Below are 16,873 nucleotides of genomic sequence, written 5' to 3' on the forward strand. Positions count from 1 at the left end.
CACAGCCACTGTGAACTGTGAAGTGCTTAGTTCTGTCAGTTTTGTGGTCCTACACAAAATGGAAAACAAAATAACCTCTTGCAACCTGTATCACTGTAGTCATTATTTTCACATACTACTGATACTTCATACGTCTTATTTCCGGAAGTACATTATGTCAGCAACCTACTTGCTTTCAAGGAAAAGAACAAAAGAATGCAAGAAGTATAGAATTGGTCTGGAACTTTTGGGCACAAAATACTAAGATATAGAATATTTTCACTCTTAATTGAAAATACTTGAAGTTTGGAAATTGATCACAATGTATGAATTAATTTACTCATTTGAAATCTGGAACTGAAATACAGTATTTAAGCAACACTTCATTAGTCACTGTATCTTTACAACCACATTTTCCAGAGTAACTTTTCTTAAAAATTTGTCATCAAAGCTAAAACAACCAAAGATATGCAGAAGGTATTATATTTAAAACATAGCTTACCTCTGGGTAAAGATTGAACCTTTGTAAGGTGTTAATCACTAAAGGATATTCAGTCAGTTTGTCATTCATAATTGTGCAAACTCCACTCCAAAAGGACGGTGCCTCAATAATGATCTTGAAGTAGGAATAATAAAGACCCTACAGGAAAACAGATTTATTATTTACAATTAGAGATGTCACTTCTGCTTCAGGAACCACTACAAACAAGCTTCATTTTAAAATAAATTTTGCAATGTAACAAACAGGACAGGCTTACTGAAGATTGTGGAGGGAGCAGAAAATACAGAAGAAAGTCTCCCTGCATCCTCAGAACAAGCTCCTTGGAAAACCATAGCTTAGAGATAAGAAATGGCTTGTGAAATGACGAATACAAAAAGGAATTTAGCTTCCCCCCCTTGGTAGACCCTCTTATCTATTAGTGGTTCATTCTGTTTTAGTATCCATAGGCCAGCTTTGAATGTAAAATCCCTCAGGGATTGGTTAGAATGTAGAATTCCCTTGGTAATTGGTGAAAACTGTAAAAACCCTCAAAAGACATAAAAACCCCTGTAAAACAATAGTCGTTGGTATATGCTAGATAGGAAGCCTTCATAGAATAAACTATGGATTTGTGCCTTTCTGCACATGCTGGTCTCTTTTCCCTACTGGTCTGAGAGCTCACCGCGAGCCAAAATTCTATCTGGGCAAGGCTCGGGAACGTGCTCCGTCACTGAGGGCTGCAGAAGCAGTCTCAGGGACCCCAAAGGGACCCCAAAAACCCAGCCAGTGACAGAAGATGACTATCCAGTTTTTCAAATCTCTTCTGTTACTGCCATTGAAACAAGCAATGTGGGTTTCCTTCCACTTCGTTTCATAGCACACCTGGCAATCTCTTATTTGGACTTGTAACTACGCATTACATAGTGTTTCACAATTCTTGAAATAAAAGCAGACAAAAGGGATGTGCGTGTGTGGGGGGGTTTACCAACACATATTAATTGACAAAATATTTAGAAAAAAAAGGCTGCATAAGAAGACTATAACTGAAAACAAGGTATAAGGTACTTGCAGTTTTGTATTTTGGGTCCTCCAGAACCATACTTTTAGATTATATTTTAAGTGAACTGTGAAGTGATATATTCATAGGGATCAGCTCCAAGTCACACAAATATTCTGCATGTAAAGTGTAATGTATAATAGCTGTAAGAGATCAATATGTATATTTATGCTGAATGTATTAAGAAATTTTGGAAAGCCTATGGTCAGATTACAGACAGAAGTTTTCCAAACACTGAAACACAATCTAACCATTTCCGTGCGAAAAGCCATTTCTCTTTCTAGTGTTGACAGGTGAGAAAAATGACGGTCATTTTCAAAAAGAGTTGTTATGTGACACCTGCCAAAAAATAATTACAATTAAAATGGAATAAAGAGGTTTAGAATATGTATTAAGTCATAGATACCAAAGAACATTCAGTGAATACCCGAAGTTTACTTACAAACTGCTATTGTAGTTTACTCATACCAATATTCTCATCTATTCAGATAATTTTAAATTGAAAATGTGTGAATACAGAGTATTTATTAAATTCTTTTACGGTATTAGTAATAATACTATAATGCTATATATTATATATGAAACTGTAATGTATTTTAATTTAAGTGCAGACACTTAAGATTAAGCAGCAATTTTTCACCTGAAAAGCAGGCTTCACTCTTCTCTGAACAGGCTTAAGCAACCTTTCATGTCAGCTTCACAAGAACAGAATTATCCAGCTCAAAGACAATTTAGTATTGAGAGGAAAATTCTAAATATAAATTATCCCAATACCTTCTCTAAAAATAACTGAAAATTATATTTTTATAATTTTAAAATACCATATTACTCTGAAGCAATAAATTTAACCTTACCAATGTAGGACTCCTGCAAAAACAGCTGGAAAGCAAACAAAAAGTGCAAAGTTACTCAAATATTTAAATAACTGAACATGAAATCGTGTTCACTGCAGTAATTGCAGTACTACTTCAGAGATGCACAGAAGGTACTTAAGACCCCAGCAAACAAAAGAATAGGAATATCTGAATTAGCCTCCACAGCCAGGTATTTGAAAATTTTCTGTGGTATTCAGCACTAGGCAACGTTTTCACCTACATCTTGACCCACCAGCATCTAATACACACATTTCAGTTATCAACAACGAAACTTAATTACAAGCTTTTTTTTTGTTAAGCATAAATATTTTTAGAATTTTTATGATGCCTACTGTGACCATTTACTCAACTCCTGCTCAGATTTTCACTAACTCATGCTAAAAGGCCTGAAGCACACCACAAGCAGCACTGCTAGGTCAAAGCAAGGACAACCAACAGGCAGGACCTGGTGGCCTGAAAAGGCTTAAGGTCACTCTGCAGCCATTATCACCTGCAGCCTGCTGCCTCGTGCAGTCATCTCCTGCACCTCCTGGTGTATTGATTGTTTGGCAGCTTCTTCAGAATCTGCTAACTCATGGAAACACTACAGACCAAAGTTTCAAGCTTTAAGGTGAAAGCACATCAGTTTAGCCAAAAAAGCTTCTGAAGCAGATCCAGCAGCAGCTGGACTCCTGAGGCTTTCATGCTTCTCAGTGTGATACAGGTGACACAGCATCATGATGAAAAAGGAAAGATGAACACTACCAACACCATCTAGGTAATTAATTTGCTGAGAGATGCACAAGTTAGAAGTTTCAAGTTGAGCTAGGAACTAGAGAACTTGTGAGTTCAGAACCTCATGCCTTTAAATGATGATTTAGTGAATTCCTGTGTTAGACTAGCCTGTACAAAGTGGACTGGCCCTTGTTTGTCATGTTTGTTTGTTTTCTTTCCTAATGGACTCATAAAATATATTTTAATTTACAGAGCATACTGTGCTGTAAATATGAGCAATCCAAATGGACGATGACAACCAACACAAATCTAATCGAGACTGTAATTGCTAAATAATTATAGACTCTGCACACAAATAGGTTCCATTTGTCCATTTGAAGACTCTCTGTACTGCTGCTATGTAGGTACAGAATACAGGAGGTAATCTGAGGGACAAAGGGAAGAGACAAATGCTGATAAAGCAGTGGGTTAACAGTCTAGGTCTCTGACCTCTTGAGCATGACAAGATCCAGAGAGAGCAGGAGCCACTCCATTTCGCTCGAGCAACACTAACAACATATGCAGCTTACCATGGAAGCAAAGCCTGCATGGGTGAGGATAATAGGAAGGGACGACAGTGCTCCTCCTAGACTGAAGGTGTCTTAGTTGTCCTCTAGGCTTTCTGCCATAGAAAGATCTGGCAGACTAGTTATCTTTAATTCATGAAAATCCTTATGGTTAATGAAGAGCCCTCTTATTCATATAAGCTGTATGGAGCAGAGAGAGAGTGGAGAAGACAACCACGCTCCCTGCTTAGGCCCAGCTGTGGCCAGAAAGGTGCTGAGCACTGCGTCCCTCTCCAGGGTGCTGACTGGCATGCACCTTCTCTCGTTTTGGCACCTGGACACTGCTGTTGCCTTCCTGAAGACATGGAATGAGTCAAGTTGCTTAGACATTGGTAAAACACACAGCAATGCCTGCATGCTGATGCAGAATATAGTCTGAGAGTTAGTGAATGTACATTTGTTCAGGCTGCATGTTACAAGACTAGGGCTGTCTGTTTCTGGAAAGCAGCAGGGATAAGAGGAAGAGTAACACCTTTGCAAACCCACTGAATTTATGTGGAATGGGAGTGGACTTAATGTACACTTCATGCCCTAGTATATATACCCAATAAATATATTTCATATATATATTCCACATATTCCTCCAACACAGAGCCTGGAAGTGCTGCTGCTGCTGACAGTATTTGTTATCATGGTCACAACAAGGTTCCTAACTGTAGTGTGTTGTATTATGACCTAATTTTAAAATTTAAGTTTTGTATGCAAGAAGATCCAAGGTGAAGGTGGGTAAGACAAAAAAAATAAAAATATAATTTAAAAAATGCAAAAGTAAAACAAAACAAATTACCACCACAAAAAAGGAAAAACACACCAAAAAATTACCTACAAAAAATTTCTAAACTAGCTGCTGGTACAATTAACAACATTTACCTCATGCTAAATGCTCTGCACAGCAGGTGAGGTGGTATTATACTTCCTATACTATACTGAAACTTCCCTCAGAGTTTTACAGCTCCACTTCCATCAGTGAAGTAGGTTTTCAAAGACAAACCGGGGCTCCAGTTAGAAAATTAAGACCTCAATATTTGACTTAAAATTTCACCTTTTTATATACTTTTTAGAAAAAAATCACCAGAATTACTTGGTGTGAGCAGAACTTAATGTTTTAGGAAAGGTTCAGGAGCTGCAGGGGTTATTTTTATACTAAGGACATTTACATTAGTTCACATGGAAAGATGCAAATATCTTTTTCAGAAGAACAGGTATTGATACGATATGGAATGCCAGGTAAGCACATCAGCTCTATCATCAATGCAGCAAACCACATTCCATACAAAAAACATGTTTTTCAGAAACTGTATGGAAAGAAACAGAGCAGCCCATACCTTTCTTAGTTTTTGCTTATTGAGTAATAGTTACACATATTCACAAGGCATTATTTCATTTCTCAGCAACATTCTCAAGATTCCCAGTAAGATCAGATGCTGAAAAACATTCACTTATACACACACACCAGGTTAAAAAAAAGTAACAATTTTACAACAGATCACATGTTAGATAAGAATATACAGTAAAGTCCAATGCATATTAGATACCAGTACTGTTCATTGACTCAAATTCATGCGGTTCCAAATAAGGCAAATAGGCAGTGTTTTATTGATGCAAATAAATTATCTATTATTATGGAAATTACATTTAACATCCAGACATACCACTTATTTCATAAAGGAAATAATGTCTTTAAATCTGATTCTTCCCATCAGTAAATGTTTTATTGAAAGTCAATGTGGTAAGGGTAAATACATTCAGTTATTCTGGAGAATTTCATATACATTTTCACAGTCTCATTCTATTATAAGTACAAAGCGAACATCTTTCATAATCACACAGCAATTAATGTTAATTACTCATATTTCAAGAGACAATGGGCTTAATTCTTAGTCATTCATTCTAAGCCCCAATCAGCATTTTTCAACAGACTGCATTAAGCCAGTTTCTGATGGAAAACATGCAGCTCAGCTCTGTAAAATTACCACCCTTTGATCTCATTAATGTCCTTACTGGAGAGGGAACGAAGGAGGGGACAGGAAGGGAATACTATAGTCCTAATGCTATAGACACTTACACAGCTACTATGTGTAGTAGATCCCATTTTCTCAACCAGCCTAAGAAGCCCTAAAAGTAAAGCATATGATAAGATTTTCACAGACTATGGCTATTATCTAAAATCTGATAGATCTCCTGTTTTTGCCTGTGTGTTATTCTAAGAAAAGCAAAATTAATATAAAAAGGACTCTAATTCTGGAAATTAAACGCTAAAGAATACAGCCATTCTTTGGCTTTATTTACCAAGAGAACAACAAATGCTGAGACGCTATAATCCAACAGGATGTGAAAGGGGATAATAAACTGATTCATATTTTGCAAATATCCACAAAGTAACCAGATAAGAATATAGCAGAACTGGAAACAATGAGGAACCTGCAAGAATTGACTACATCTGCAGCATAGTCAAGTTGTTGCATTTTGAGATTCTGTGTAATGTAATAAGGATTTCTTCAGGAATAAGGCCTCAAGTCAATGGTCATTATGAAAAAAAACTGAACAATGTAACGGGTCAAGTGTTGTATAAGAATATCCTTCAAAGTCTGACAACTTTACTGCTGCACATTAATTGGAGATAACTCGTAAGAGAAAAACATTCACACCGTATAATTAAACTAGCTCCAGCTGTGGGAACCTCTATTTTTAAAATATGGGCCTCAAATCTTAAGCAAAGCAACAACAAAAATTCAAATTCCACTAAACTTAATTAAAATCATTATTTCATAATTAAGATAAGTACATTCTTTGCTACTGCAAATACTGTACACTAATACATACTTTGTACTTTAAGGTTTTACTCCAGTTGAAGAAAAACCTCCCTGAAATATTTAATAGGTTATCTGGGATTCATGGATAAATTCAAATTCCAGAAATTATAAAGCTCTCTCCCTAATCTGCCATCAAATTTCAATCAGAGGAAAGCATTTTTCAATTCTGACCATCATTTTAGCGTTTCTATATCATTTAAGTAACTACAAGTCTAGGAAATGCTGAATAAACAGATGTAAGTAAAGCAATTCAGGAACATTTTATTCATTAATTAGTTTGTAAGCTAACAGCTGCTTCCCTGCTACTACTTTGCAATGTAATTTATCAAACTGAAGAAATTCCCTCCAGCAACCAGGACTACTGGTGATGTGATTAACAGTACCAACATCTTTGGAATATCCTGACAGTCTTCACTAAAATACCTTTCAGGGTATATCTAATGATGGATCTGACAAATATGCTATTACTTAACATTTGCTAACTTTAGGAATGCATCTCTTTGCAAATACTTTATATGGTTTTTTTCAAGACTTTGGTAATTAGCCATTATTTACTCAAAATATTCCCAAACATAGTAACATCTGAATTTACATCCCTCTATAACTGTACGTACTTCCGCTAATAATTCTTCCCAAACAAGCTGTTGCGATTACTTAATAAGAGTTGCTGCCTTTTTTTTTTCCTAGAGATTAATGACTAGATAGGAGAAATCTATAAATATCTGGACATTTTTTTCCTATAAATGTTATGATACCACATCAACTGCTACAGTAACAGCTTTACAAAAGTCACCATGTAGGAACTATTTCCTGTCCTTTTTCAACATCAGCTATGTTTTTTTCTTTTTCCAAGTTGTATTTCCAAATATATTTTGACACAATTTACAATTCCAGAGAAAGAAAGGTAAAAAGATAACTACTTCCCTTCCCGGTTTTATTCCTTCTACTTACCCAGAAGGAACGTGAGCCATATCTTGCTATCAGCTTTTGTGACTAAGGCCTTTCTATCGACAACAAATACTGCCAAAAGAACAGAAGCACCTTAAGCATCACTTAAGCACAGCGTCTACAAAAGGAAATGTAAGATCTGCAACATTAGTTTTATGTAAAAATCTTGACTAGACCTCAAAAATGATGACAGAAACTTCATACAGCAAGTTCATAACTACACATAAAAGCTTTAAACATCACAGATAGACTATTAAGGTGACTATATAAATCATCAGGTTTTTAAATTCTGAAATAACTTTTACAGAATAACTTGTCAAAAAGGAATTTCTACATAGCTACGTTACTGGCAAATTTCCAGAAAGTCAGACTTCTAAAGAATACACAACCCTACATGCTTTCCAGCAGAAATAAACTGGTCATGCCAGCACCGCAGGCTGTGACAGTCAACACCACCAGACTGTTTTAACAAGAGTTAGTTACACAAACAGCACGTTTCCCCACTTCTCCCCCAAAGGATAATGAAGTGGTAAAAAGCCCTTTCCTTCTCCCTCGCCCCCGTTTCTCGCCGAACCCTGTGTGGGTTTTGTCAGCTCTTCCCTCTCTTTACCGTCCCCGCGCTGTGACAGGCTGGAGCCCGGGCCTGAGCACAGCGGGAGCGCGACATGCCCCGGGCAGCGCCAGACACCGCCCGCCGCCTCCCTTCCTCCTTCCCTCCCGCGGCAGGGACCTTCCCGCCTGCCGGACCCCGACTGCCGCTTCCCGGAGAAAGACATCCCGGCACTCCCTTCCCCGACAACAGATACCCCGTGCCACGGGGCAAGAGTACCGCCACTTGCTGGAAAGAGGGACAGGAAGCGGCGCTCAGCTCCACCGCACTTCCCCCGGGCGGAAGGGCTGGCTCACATCCCAACGAAGGCAGAGGGAGCGGGGAGGGGGGCAGGGTTCGGGGCAGGAGCCTCACCTCGGAGCCGGTCTCCGCATACACGCAGGAGACTCAAGGGACCGCGGCCCAGCACGTTCCGCTCCCCATCCACCGCGGGCCCCTCCCGGTAAGGTCCCCGGGGCTCGCCTCTGGCTCCCCGCCGGCCGCCGCTTCCTTTCCGCATGGCGCGGGCCCCGCCGGAGCCCTGCCGGCCGGGCGAGTGCGGCCGACGGCCGCGGCTGGGGCTGGCGCCCGGTGACTGCTGCTGGGGCTGCTGCTGCCCCGGCTTGAGCGGCGGCGACTCTTTGTTCCTGCCTCGGCTCGGGACGGCCATCTCCGCATAGTCCCCGCCGGGGCCGGGGCGCCGCGCCGGAGCGGAGGGGAGCCGAGCAGAGCCGAGCCGAAGGGGGCGGTGCTCAGCGAGGAGCTTCCCCCACCCCCTGGCAGAGCCCGGAGGCCACGGGGCGGAGCCGCAGCCGGCAGGCTGGTAATAACAGGGCGAGGAGGCAGCCGGTCCGCTCTCCGCCGCTGCTGCTGCCGCTGCTGCTGCCGCCGCCGCCGCCTGCTCCGCCCGGCTGGACACGTGAGGGCGGGGCGCGGTGCTGGGAGCGGCGCTGGGAGAGGCTTCCGCGCCCCCCCGCTCATGGACGCGCCGCTCCGGAGCCCCGCGGGGAGGAGGTGGAAGCAGTGCTTACCGCGCTCACTCCTTCTCTTTCCTTTCGGAGGGACGGCTAGAGTTCGCCCGCTGGTCCCCGCGCAGGCCGGCCTGCTATGACCCCGCGCTGCTGCGGCCTCATCCTCCGACACCTCTTGGCGTTTCGCTCAGTTACCTTTCCCATTCTTGGGCTGTTCAGCTTTGTAGCATCGTCCGCTTAAACTGAGTCCACCCCAGAAGTGCCCGTCACACCTCCCCCGCCCAAATTCCCAACATTTTAACTCCCAGAAGGCAACTTGTCTGTGTTGTTGCTATATCCTACAGGGCTTCTGCACCGCAGAAAACACTCTTCTTCCTTCTCCTATTCCTTGTTCTGGAGTTGTATGGTGGGTTTTCCTTGGTAATGTGGCATCTTCTCTCGCGAGCACGCTGCAGATCCAGCCAAACCCTTACTTTGGGTTCAGAGGTTAAAAGGCCCGGTTGCACATAAACTCTGTGTAACACGGACCCTTGCGACATGAGATGTTTCATGACTTTTCCAGAGCGATTTTCTTCAGGAGCTCTCAGTAGCAATCCCTGAAGCTCCTACTCTTCAAAGAGCAGTGAATGTACAGGAACTGTGGAACAAGACCCAGCTAAAGCAAAGCCACTGTTCCTCCTCCTTCTTGTGCTCTCCTACTCAGCACAGGACAGCACTCAGGCAGCTGCTCATCCAATAGGGATATATTAATATATTAATTTAATTACTACTTTTTGATAATGTTGATTAAATATAGCAGAGTATAACCTCTTCAGAAACTGCAACCTCTCCAAACAGATCAATTTCACTCCTTCCTACTTGACTTCTTATTTTTATCTTTCTTGACTGTACCTATTCCTTGCCTTCCGGGTGCTCCACATTGCTGTCTTCAGGCTTTTCTTTATGCCTCTGGACTGTTCATTTTATGTTTCTGCTCTCAAGTTTTCCATGCAACACTGTTTACTTTTCCTCACCCTTCCACTTTTTCCTCTGACACAACGTATGTAGGTTTCTTCTAAAATGTTTACAACCTCTTTATGTCTATCTCCTTTTCCTAATTATTTTTATGAATCCTATCCTGTGAAACACAAGGCAAATACTGTACTAGGCATTTAAAAAATATTTAACAGGTATATAACTGTCACATGGCACAGGAAAGTAATTTTGGTTCAGATTCAGCTACTGAGGCAATGGAAGTGTAAGAACAGGATGGCTTTTGCGCCTTTGTGGTAGTAGTAAGGCCATTAACATACCAATAGGATTGTAAAGATAAGAGTGGTACTAAACAAACCAGCCTATGGGACTGACAGAAATCCTGTGTGTCCACAAGTTCTCTTGGCCCCATATTTCTTTCCTTGCTGGGGGAGAATCACCCTTCTACCACTAGCTGTTTTGGGAAGATAATTGCAAAGGACATGTATTAAACTGATCTCAAAAAAGAAAGCAACAAAGAAATACAATTTTTCATATAAGACAGCCGGTCTCCTGAGTACCCAGGCTCTTCTTGCAACATGAATTGCGTGTGGCAGTTTCATATTGCAAGAAACATTTATCTGTGCTTATTACATACTAAATATAAATGAAGGCATAAAAGGAACACCCTTCAAGTGTTTAAAGACTACCTATAATTTTCCTCACCCGCTTTTCAGGAGAAAAAGTCCCACAATCTGCTCTTTTTTTGTATTTGATTTTAATTGAGTAGCCTTGTTATAAATTCAGTAACCAAAGGAGTCTATTGTTGTCTGAGTGATTGAAGGGTACAGGGTCCAGATGGAGTTATATATGTAATCAGCATAGAAAAAGAGGAATACGATACCTTCTGTTGATTTTTAACTCCTGTAACCTATAATTCAATTTTTGCCAAAATCAGTAGAGTCATAGAACACTTAGAAACTTGAAGGGATGATATTATTAAGATTCATAAAATTGCTGTGAGATGGCTCAGCTGTTGAGATTAACTGGGCCTGCTCCAGCCTGCAGCAGATCAATTACCTTCCAGCTGTTTTCTCTTAATAAAACTCTTCGGGCAATTTATTTGAACAGGTACCACTCACAGAACGTGTTTACAAAGGCACATACTACTAAACAATTCTTAAGGTTTTAAAAGTTACTCTAAGTGTGCAAAAACAGAACATCACATTCTTAAATGTAAAGGTGCCCGTATTCGGCAACCATGAATTGCTATAGAAAACCTCCAACACTACTTCAGAAGAGCTGCAGTAGAGCAGTAATACTCCTCTAAAAATAAAATTACATTTGTTTCAATCTATAAGATACAAGTAAGAAATAAAGCTTGGGTTTGTATCATCACAGGAATTGCTTTTTTTTGAGAAGTGCTATGTTTAATATCCAGCATCATATTTCAGACAGTGTAGCTCATTACTAAGCCTGCACATCACAGCAAAAGGAATGATTCAAAAAAATCAGCACATACCTTTCTGTTTATAACAAAAAAGGGAAGAAAATAAATGTATCTGAAAATAAATTTTATTTTTCTCAACCCTCAAAGGTGCTGAAGGACATATACAAGTACATAGGAGAGACATCATCTTAATCAGGTTGTCCTAACTTCTTTTGTCCAGGGAAAGCAAAATCCATAAGAAATCCTGCAGTCCCAGGACAAGGCACACTCTGGAACACAATATTTCTGTTTCTGCTAGATCTTCTCTATCTCTTTGGTCACACATTTTCTATGATCACTGGACTGTCTATTCATATTTCCAAATCACTGATGGATATCAGCAATCTCAGCTGGATAGTGATTATGATACACTGCTGGTGGAGATAATTCACTGTCCTCAGGAATAAGACCCTGCTAGTGAAGCACATTGGGCTTGGCAGTTCCTATATATTCTCTAACAGTATTCATTCCTTGGGACACTGAACAGGCACACCTCATTACCAAACAGTCAAGAATTTGCTTTTGTCTCCCCTACTCATCCTCATCTTCTGTATTGTTTCTTGACACCAGTTCTCTCTTTTTCTCTTGCCTCAAGTGAGACCTTCACTTTCTAGTTTCTTACCAATACCAACTCCTCTCTCTTCAGTCACCTTCAGGGTGATCTGAATAAGGATGCCTGTAGAGATTCCTTTTTTCAAGTCTGTAATTATGTTTCTTGTACTGCTCTGCTTTGTTCCAGTGGCACTGCCTCAGAGCCTATTCTGCAGATTTTGTGACAAGGCTGCCATTTCCACCTACCACAGGGCTTTGCTGTGATGTTTGTGTTGATCCCCCGCACTTTCACACATTCAGCAACAGACTTAATAATAGCAGGACTGCATTGTAGCAAGTTAGGGAACTTCAGGCTCCCTTTCCTTGGTTCATTTAATCTAAAGTTAGCATGCAATGAAGGCATGTTCTAGAAAGTATGTTTCTCCAGAAAACCATTGTGTGACTGCGGCATGGTTAGATGTACTCAACCTAGCATTAAATGAGCCATTTGGAGTGCTGACAGCAAGAGAGCTGCAGCAATGTGGAGCTCAGAGAGCCTCAGGTAACTAACAGGGATGTTAGAGCGTCTTGAGCTCCACACTATATGGCCATAACTGACTTAACTCATTATTTATACTACCTGAGCTTCAGTCACTGAGCAGACAAATTCTTACTTACAGAAAGATCTTTATGGAAACAGAAATAGTTGGAATCTTCTTGTGAAGGCCAAGCTGAATATAAGTGCAGAAGACAAAAGAGTCTCGTAACGCAGAAGTAAAAATGCAGGATTGCCATTGGAGTTTGTACATGGAGGAATTTGCTAGGGAAAAACAAAAAACAGCAGAATGCAATGGCAAACTATTGTAGTATGTACTTTATCCTATTTAACAGCTTTGTGGGCCAGTTCACTTCCTGCAGGATACAAATATTCCCCCTTGAGCTAACCCCTTTAAACATATATTACATATATTCTGAGGAGGGGAAGTATGCTCCTGGTAGGTTAGTGAGCCGATCTCTACTCACACATCTCAGCTCATATGTATCTTCTCTCACTTTAAAAGTTGCAGTCGCATTTTAACTTGTGTATATATAAAAATCATGTGGAACTGGACTATCTGTGTCTGTATGGGTAACTGCTCATACAAGCAAAACCTTGTTTCTACTAGAAACAATAAGAACAACTTACCTAGCTTGCCTACCCTGGCAACAACAACAAAAGAAACAAAAAAATCACATATTTTGAATGAAAGGTCCTGGAAGCTCTTCTATCTTTGACACAGAAATTATGTCCTTTGTTGTTATGTTGATTATAAGTCTCAAACTTCCTGCTGCCAGAATAACATTGAAGAACATTAGTGACTCAGAAAACCTAATTAGTCTCCACCAGAGTTTTTCTTATTTCTTTGTTTTCAGTTTCCAGTACCATATATTCATGCTACCATAAGTGCTTCCCTGCAGCTCTGAATAAAAAAGTAGTTAAAAAAATAAAGGACCACTAAATGCTATGACTTCGGGAAAGAATTTTAGGCTACACTGAGAAACTTTTAGGTAGTTCTAACATATTTCCAGTTACTCTTCCTCCTTGCTGCAGACAGAACATTGAAAGCAGCATGGGCATTCATTTGCCCTTTTGAGCAGCTGACTGGGGAGATTTGGCAATGCCCCTTCCTAAGGCATAGAGCATGATCATCACCTCCCAGCTGAGGCCTGGAATGTTTCTGTCATTCTTCACTGTTCTGAGGACTTTTAACTCCTCTGCATGACATAATCTCCTTACAGATTTCAAAATGAAGATCTCTTGCTCTACACATACTCCTTGTGTGGCATTTGGCCACTGTGCGTAATCATGGTAATTTAGCATAGATGCCATGATTCACAGCCACAGCAACTGCATCTCATTACGCTTCTATTTGGAAAAGCAAATTATAGAGCAAATTATCTGAGGACCACAGAACTCAATATTTACAAGCAGAAGTGATGGATCCGGTTTCCCCTAACCTAATTTACTAGCCATGGTGGTTTTTCTTAATTTTTTATGGAGTTGGTGTTTATCTGCTGTGTTTCTAACTAGCAGCTGCCAAAAGATGCATCAGAGAACACGGATGAAACAGCTTGCAGCAACAAGCAGAAGCTAAGTGATAACAATAGTTATATGAACATGGGCTGAGATACTACTATATTTCATGGCAGGTGCTCCCTGTCTGCAGTTGAGAATATAGACACCACTTATGGTGGAAATACGGGAGGCCAGCAATGGGCTTAGAAACAGGAGAAAAGCAATAATCTGGAAGAGCTCACAGAATAGCTTTACAGTGAACAACTGTCAGAGCAGTCAGATGTGAGAAATAGTGGGGGTCTTGAAATATGTTGCCATATTGAAGTCAGTATATCTGCATCGGTGGAGATTTACTAGCAAATCTGTTTTGGCAAGAGAAGCTTGTGGGCCATCTTGAAATACAAACAGCTTCATCAGAAACAGCAGCAGGGTCTAAGCTTGCCTATTCAGAGGTTAGCAAGTTTATTTCTGTTTCACACTTTGCTTAACCTGATTTTCGTTTCAATGGGGATTCCAGAATGTGTTCTGCTGCCCTGGTTACTGGAGGTAGAGGCACATTAAGACAGTGATAGAAAGTACCTCTGGCAAACTGAGCAACATGGCAGACAAGACTGAAGGCAAGATAATCATACACATCAACCACTCCTTCAATGGCAAACAAAGTCGTGGCTTGGAAATTGCTTCCTGTATATGACTGAGAAAGGGTGAATTCTTTATGACAAACTGAGGTGACTAACACAGTCACTTTGAGGCTGCTGGGCATCCTTTCTTGGTAAATCTAATCTTTTTCCTAGATACCTTCTAAAGAGGAGGGAAAAAAAAAGATACTGAGGCTGCAAACCCTTTAATTTATACCCATACAAAACTACAAATGTGATAGAAATTTTACACAGAAAAATTTTGAAAATGGTACTTGGAGTCCTGTTGTTGATTAAAAATAGTAGTTGCATCTTCTCATCTCCTTCCTCACCTTTTCAACTTTTTGACAATCTGTCTCAGAGCATGATCCTTAATACTTAATTATACATTCTTAAACTTCGTTAAGAATAGCACCCAACTCAGGCTTTAAAGATTGTGTTCACAGAACATTAAGATATGCCACAGTGTCAAGCATCTTGATGGAATTCATCCCTTTTTTTCAATTTGTTCCTGTGTAAATTTGTAGTGATCATGCCTTTACAAGATCTCTAAGTCCAACCCCTCCTTGCTTTTTGACACTCTTTCTCTAGTCTCTAGAACTACTAAGGAACAAACAGAGCTCTTTTTCGGTTGGAATAAGGCATTTGTCTCTGTCTGGTCAGCTGTGCTCACAAAAAGGCTCAATTACAGCAGCTTCTTTTTGAGGTCATAGTGCCCTCTACTGTCCAATGTATCCTCTCTGTTGCTGTATCATCATAATTAAAACAGCAGCAGGTGAAATAACACATTCATTTGTGTTTCAATATACTCTTTTATCTAGGCTAGCAGACTAAGTCTGGGGTTGTTTGATTGATTGAAAAGAAAACAGATTGGCCGGGCCATTATAATTTCTTGCTGACTCTAATGCTGCTTTGTCAGAGTTGCTGATAATTTTAATTAAACAACTGATCTATGCGGATCTTGAATCACACCTGATTTGTAAATGTTGAGTAAGTCTACATAAGGAAGCACTTGGAGATGCATGCAAAGTAAGAAGAATCAGGCCTGTGTTTCGAGTATAAATTGTAAATACCTCTGCCACAGATTTGTATTGCTCCAGGTGATCATTCCAGCTCTGCAGATACAAATTACCTGTTACATAGAGAGGTGTTCTTTACAAGCTCGTCTTCCATTTGTGTTTGCCCTCACCCTCTCCATGAGTGGTGTGTGGCAATGTAGGTAGTTTCACTTCCCTGTGAGTGTTGCCTGGAGCACCACAGACTGTCCTGTGAGAGAGCCTGGGACCATTCCTGCTCTCCCACCAACCACTGCTCACAATTAACCACAGACCCTTGGTGGCTCTCCCTCTCTCACCCCAAAAGCCCCATTTACATAAGGCATGGACTACTCTGCCCATTCCATTCCTACCATCAGAAAATCCTACTTACTTTCGATGTTACGGAAAACAATTCAGAAGTATATATAGGCAACAAAAATCTCTAACCTCACCCACTTCTCCAGAAGCATGCAGCTGTTAGCACTGAAGGGTTTATGTGAGGGGAGGGGAAAAACTACTAAAATATAAAGTTTGTTTCATAATCTCAATTTCTTTTTAGTTTGACAGAACAACTCATTATGCTCAGACAGCAGCAGATGACTTATTGTTTCACAAGGCAGGTGCAACCACTCTAGTTCCTCAATGTGCTACAACTTGTTTCCCAGTAAGGGATCTTGTAGCATGGCTCCCTGTGGCATGACACGTGGGAGTTCAGAAGATTTCCCTTCTGGAGAGATTACATTGATGATATATATCAAGGTATATATTGATGATGGACTGAAGCCTGAATATAGGATGGCATTCATTTTCTCCTGCTAGCCCCACAGCAAAATGAGGAGAATTCACTAAACAATGCACTTCCAAACTTGCACATATCTGTTTGCATGCATGTATATATAAAAGGCATCTATAAAATACTAAAAATCCTGCACTGCTGAGCATGGAAGGCATATTTCACAGGACAGACCTGTCTTTAGCCATTTCTCCCTTGCAGCTGCCATCTCATAAAGTCACCAAGAATTTCATTGAGTAGAGCTGTGGTTCCAGAATGAGTCCCAGGGTTGCATTGCAAGGAAGCTGTGGCCCACTAGTAATCCTGGGTTTTGGTGAAGAAATACTTCATGGGAAGGATGCTTTTA

The 16,873-nt window shown here is 40.5% G+C and overlaps 1 protein-coding gene across 2 annotated transcripts in view; it reads right to left on the reverse strand.

Annotated features, from left to right (window-relative positions):
- Nucleotides 1-8,746, reverse strand: part of DPY19L1 (dpy-19 like C-mannosyltransferase 1) — a 45,196-nt gene extending 36,450 nt beyond the window's left edge. The window contains exons 1-5 of one of the 2 annotated variants that reach the window (XM_014886864.2): nucleotides 8,437-8,746; nucleotides 7,476-7,544; nucleotides 2,372-2,396; nucleotides 1,769-1,856; nucleotides 482-619 (exon numbers count right to left, since the gene is read on the reverse strand). In XM_014886864.2, the coding sequence (XP_014742350.1) occupies nucleotides 482-619; nucleotides 1,769-1,856; nucleotides 2,372-2,396; nucleotides 7,476-7,544; nucleotides 8,437-8,731 (615 nt within the window). In that variant the 5' untranslated portion in view covers nucleotides 8,732-8,746. Of the gene's footprint in view, nucleotides 1-481; nucleotides 620-737; nucleotides 898-1,768; nucleotides 1,857-2,371; nucleotides 2,397-7,475; nucleotides 7,545-8,436 lie in introns of those variants that run through there. The other variant, XM_088166118.1, reaches the window with a different exon arrangement.
- Nucleotides 8,747-16,873: the final 8,127 nt, after the last annotated feature.

The sequence above is a fragment of the Sturnus vulgaris genome, chromosome 1 (genome assembly GCF_052056855.1).
Source record: "Sturnus vulgaris isolate bStuVul1 chromosome 1, bStuVul1.hap1, whole genome shotgun sequence".
NCBI lineage: Eukaryota > Metazoa > Chordata > Aves > Passeriformes > Sturnidae > Sturnus > Sturnus vulgaris.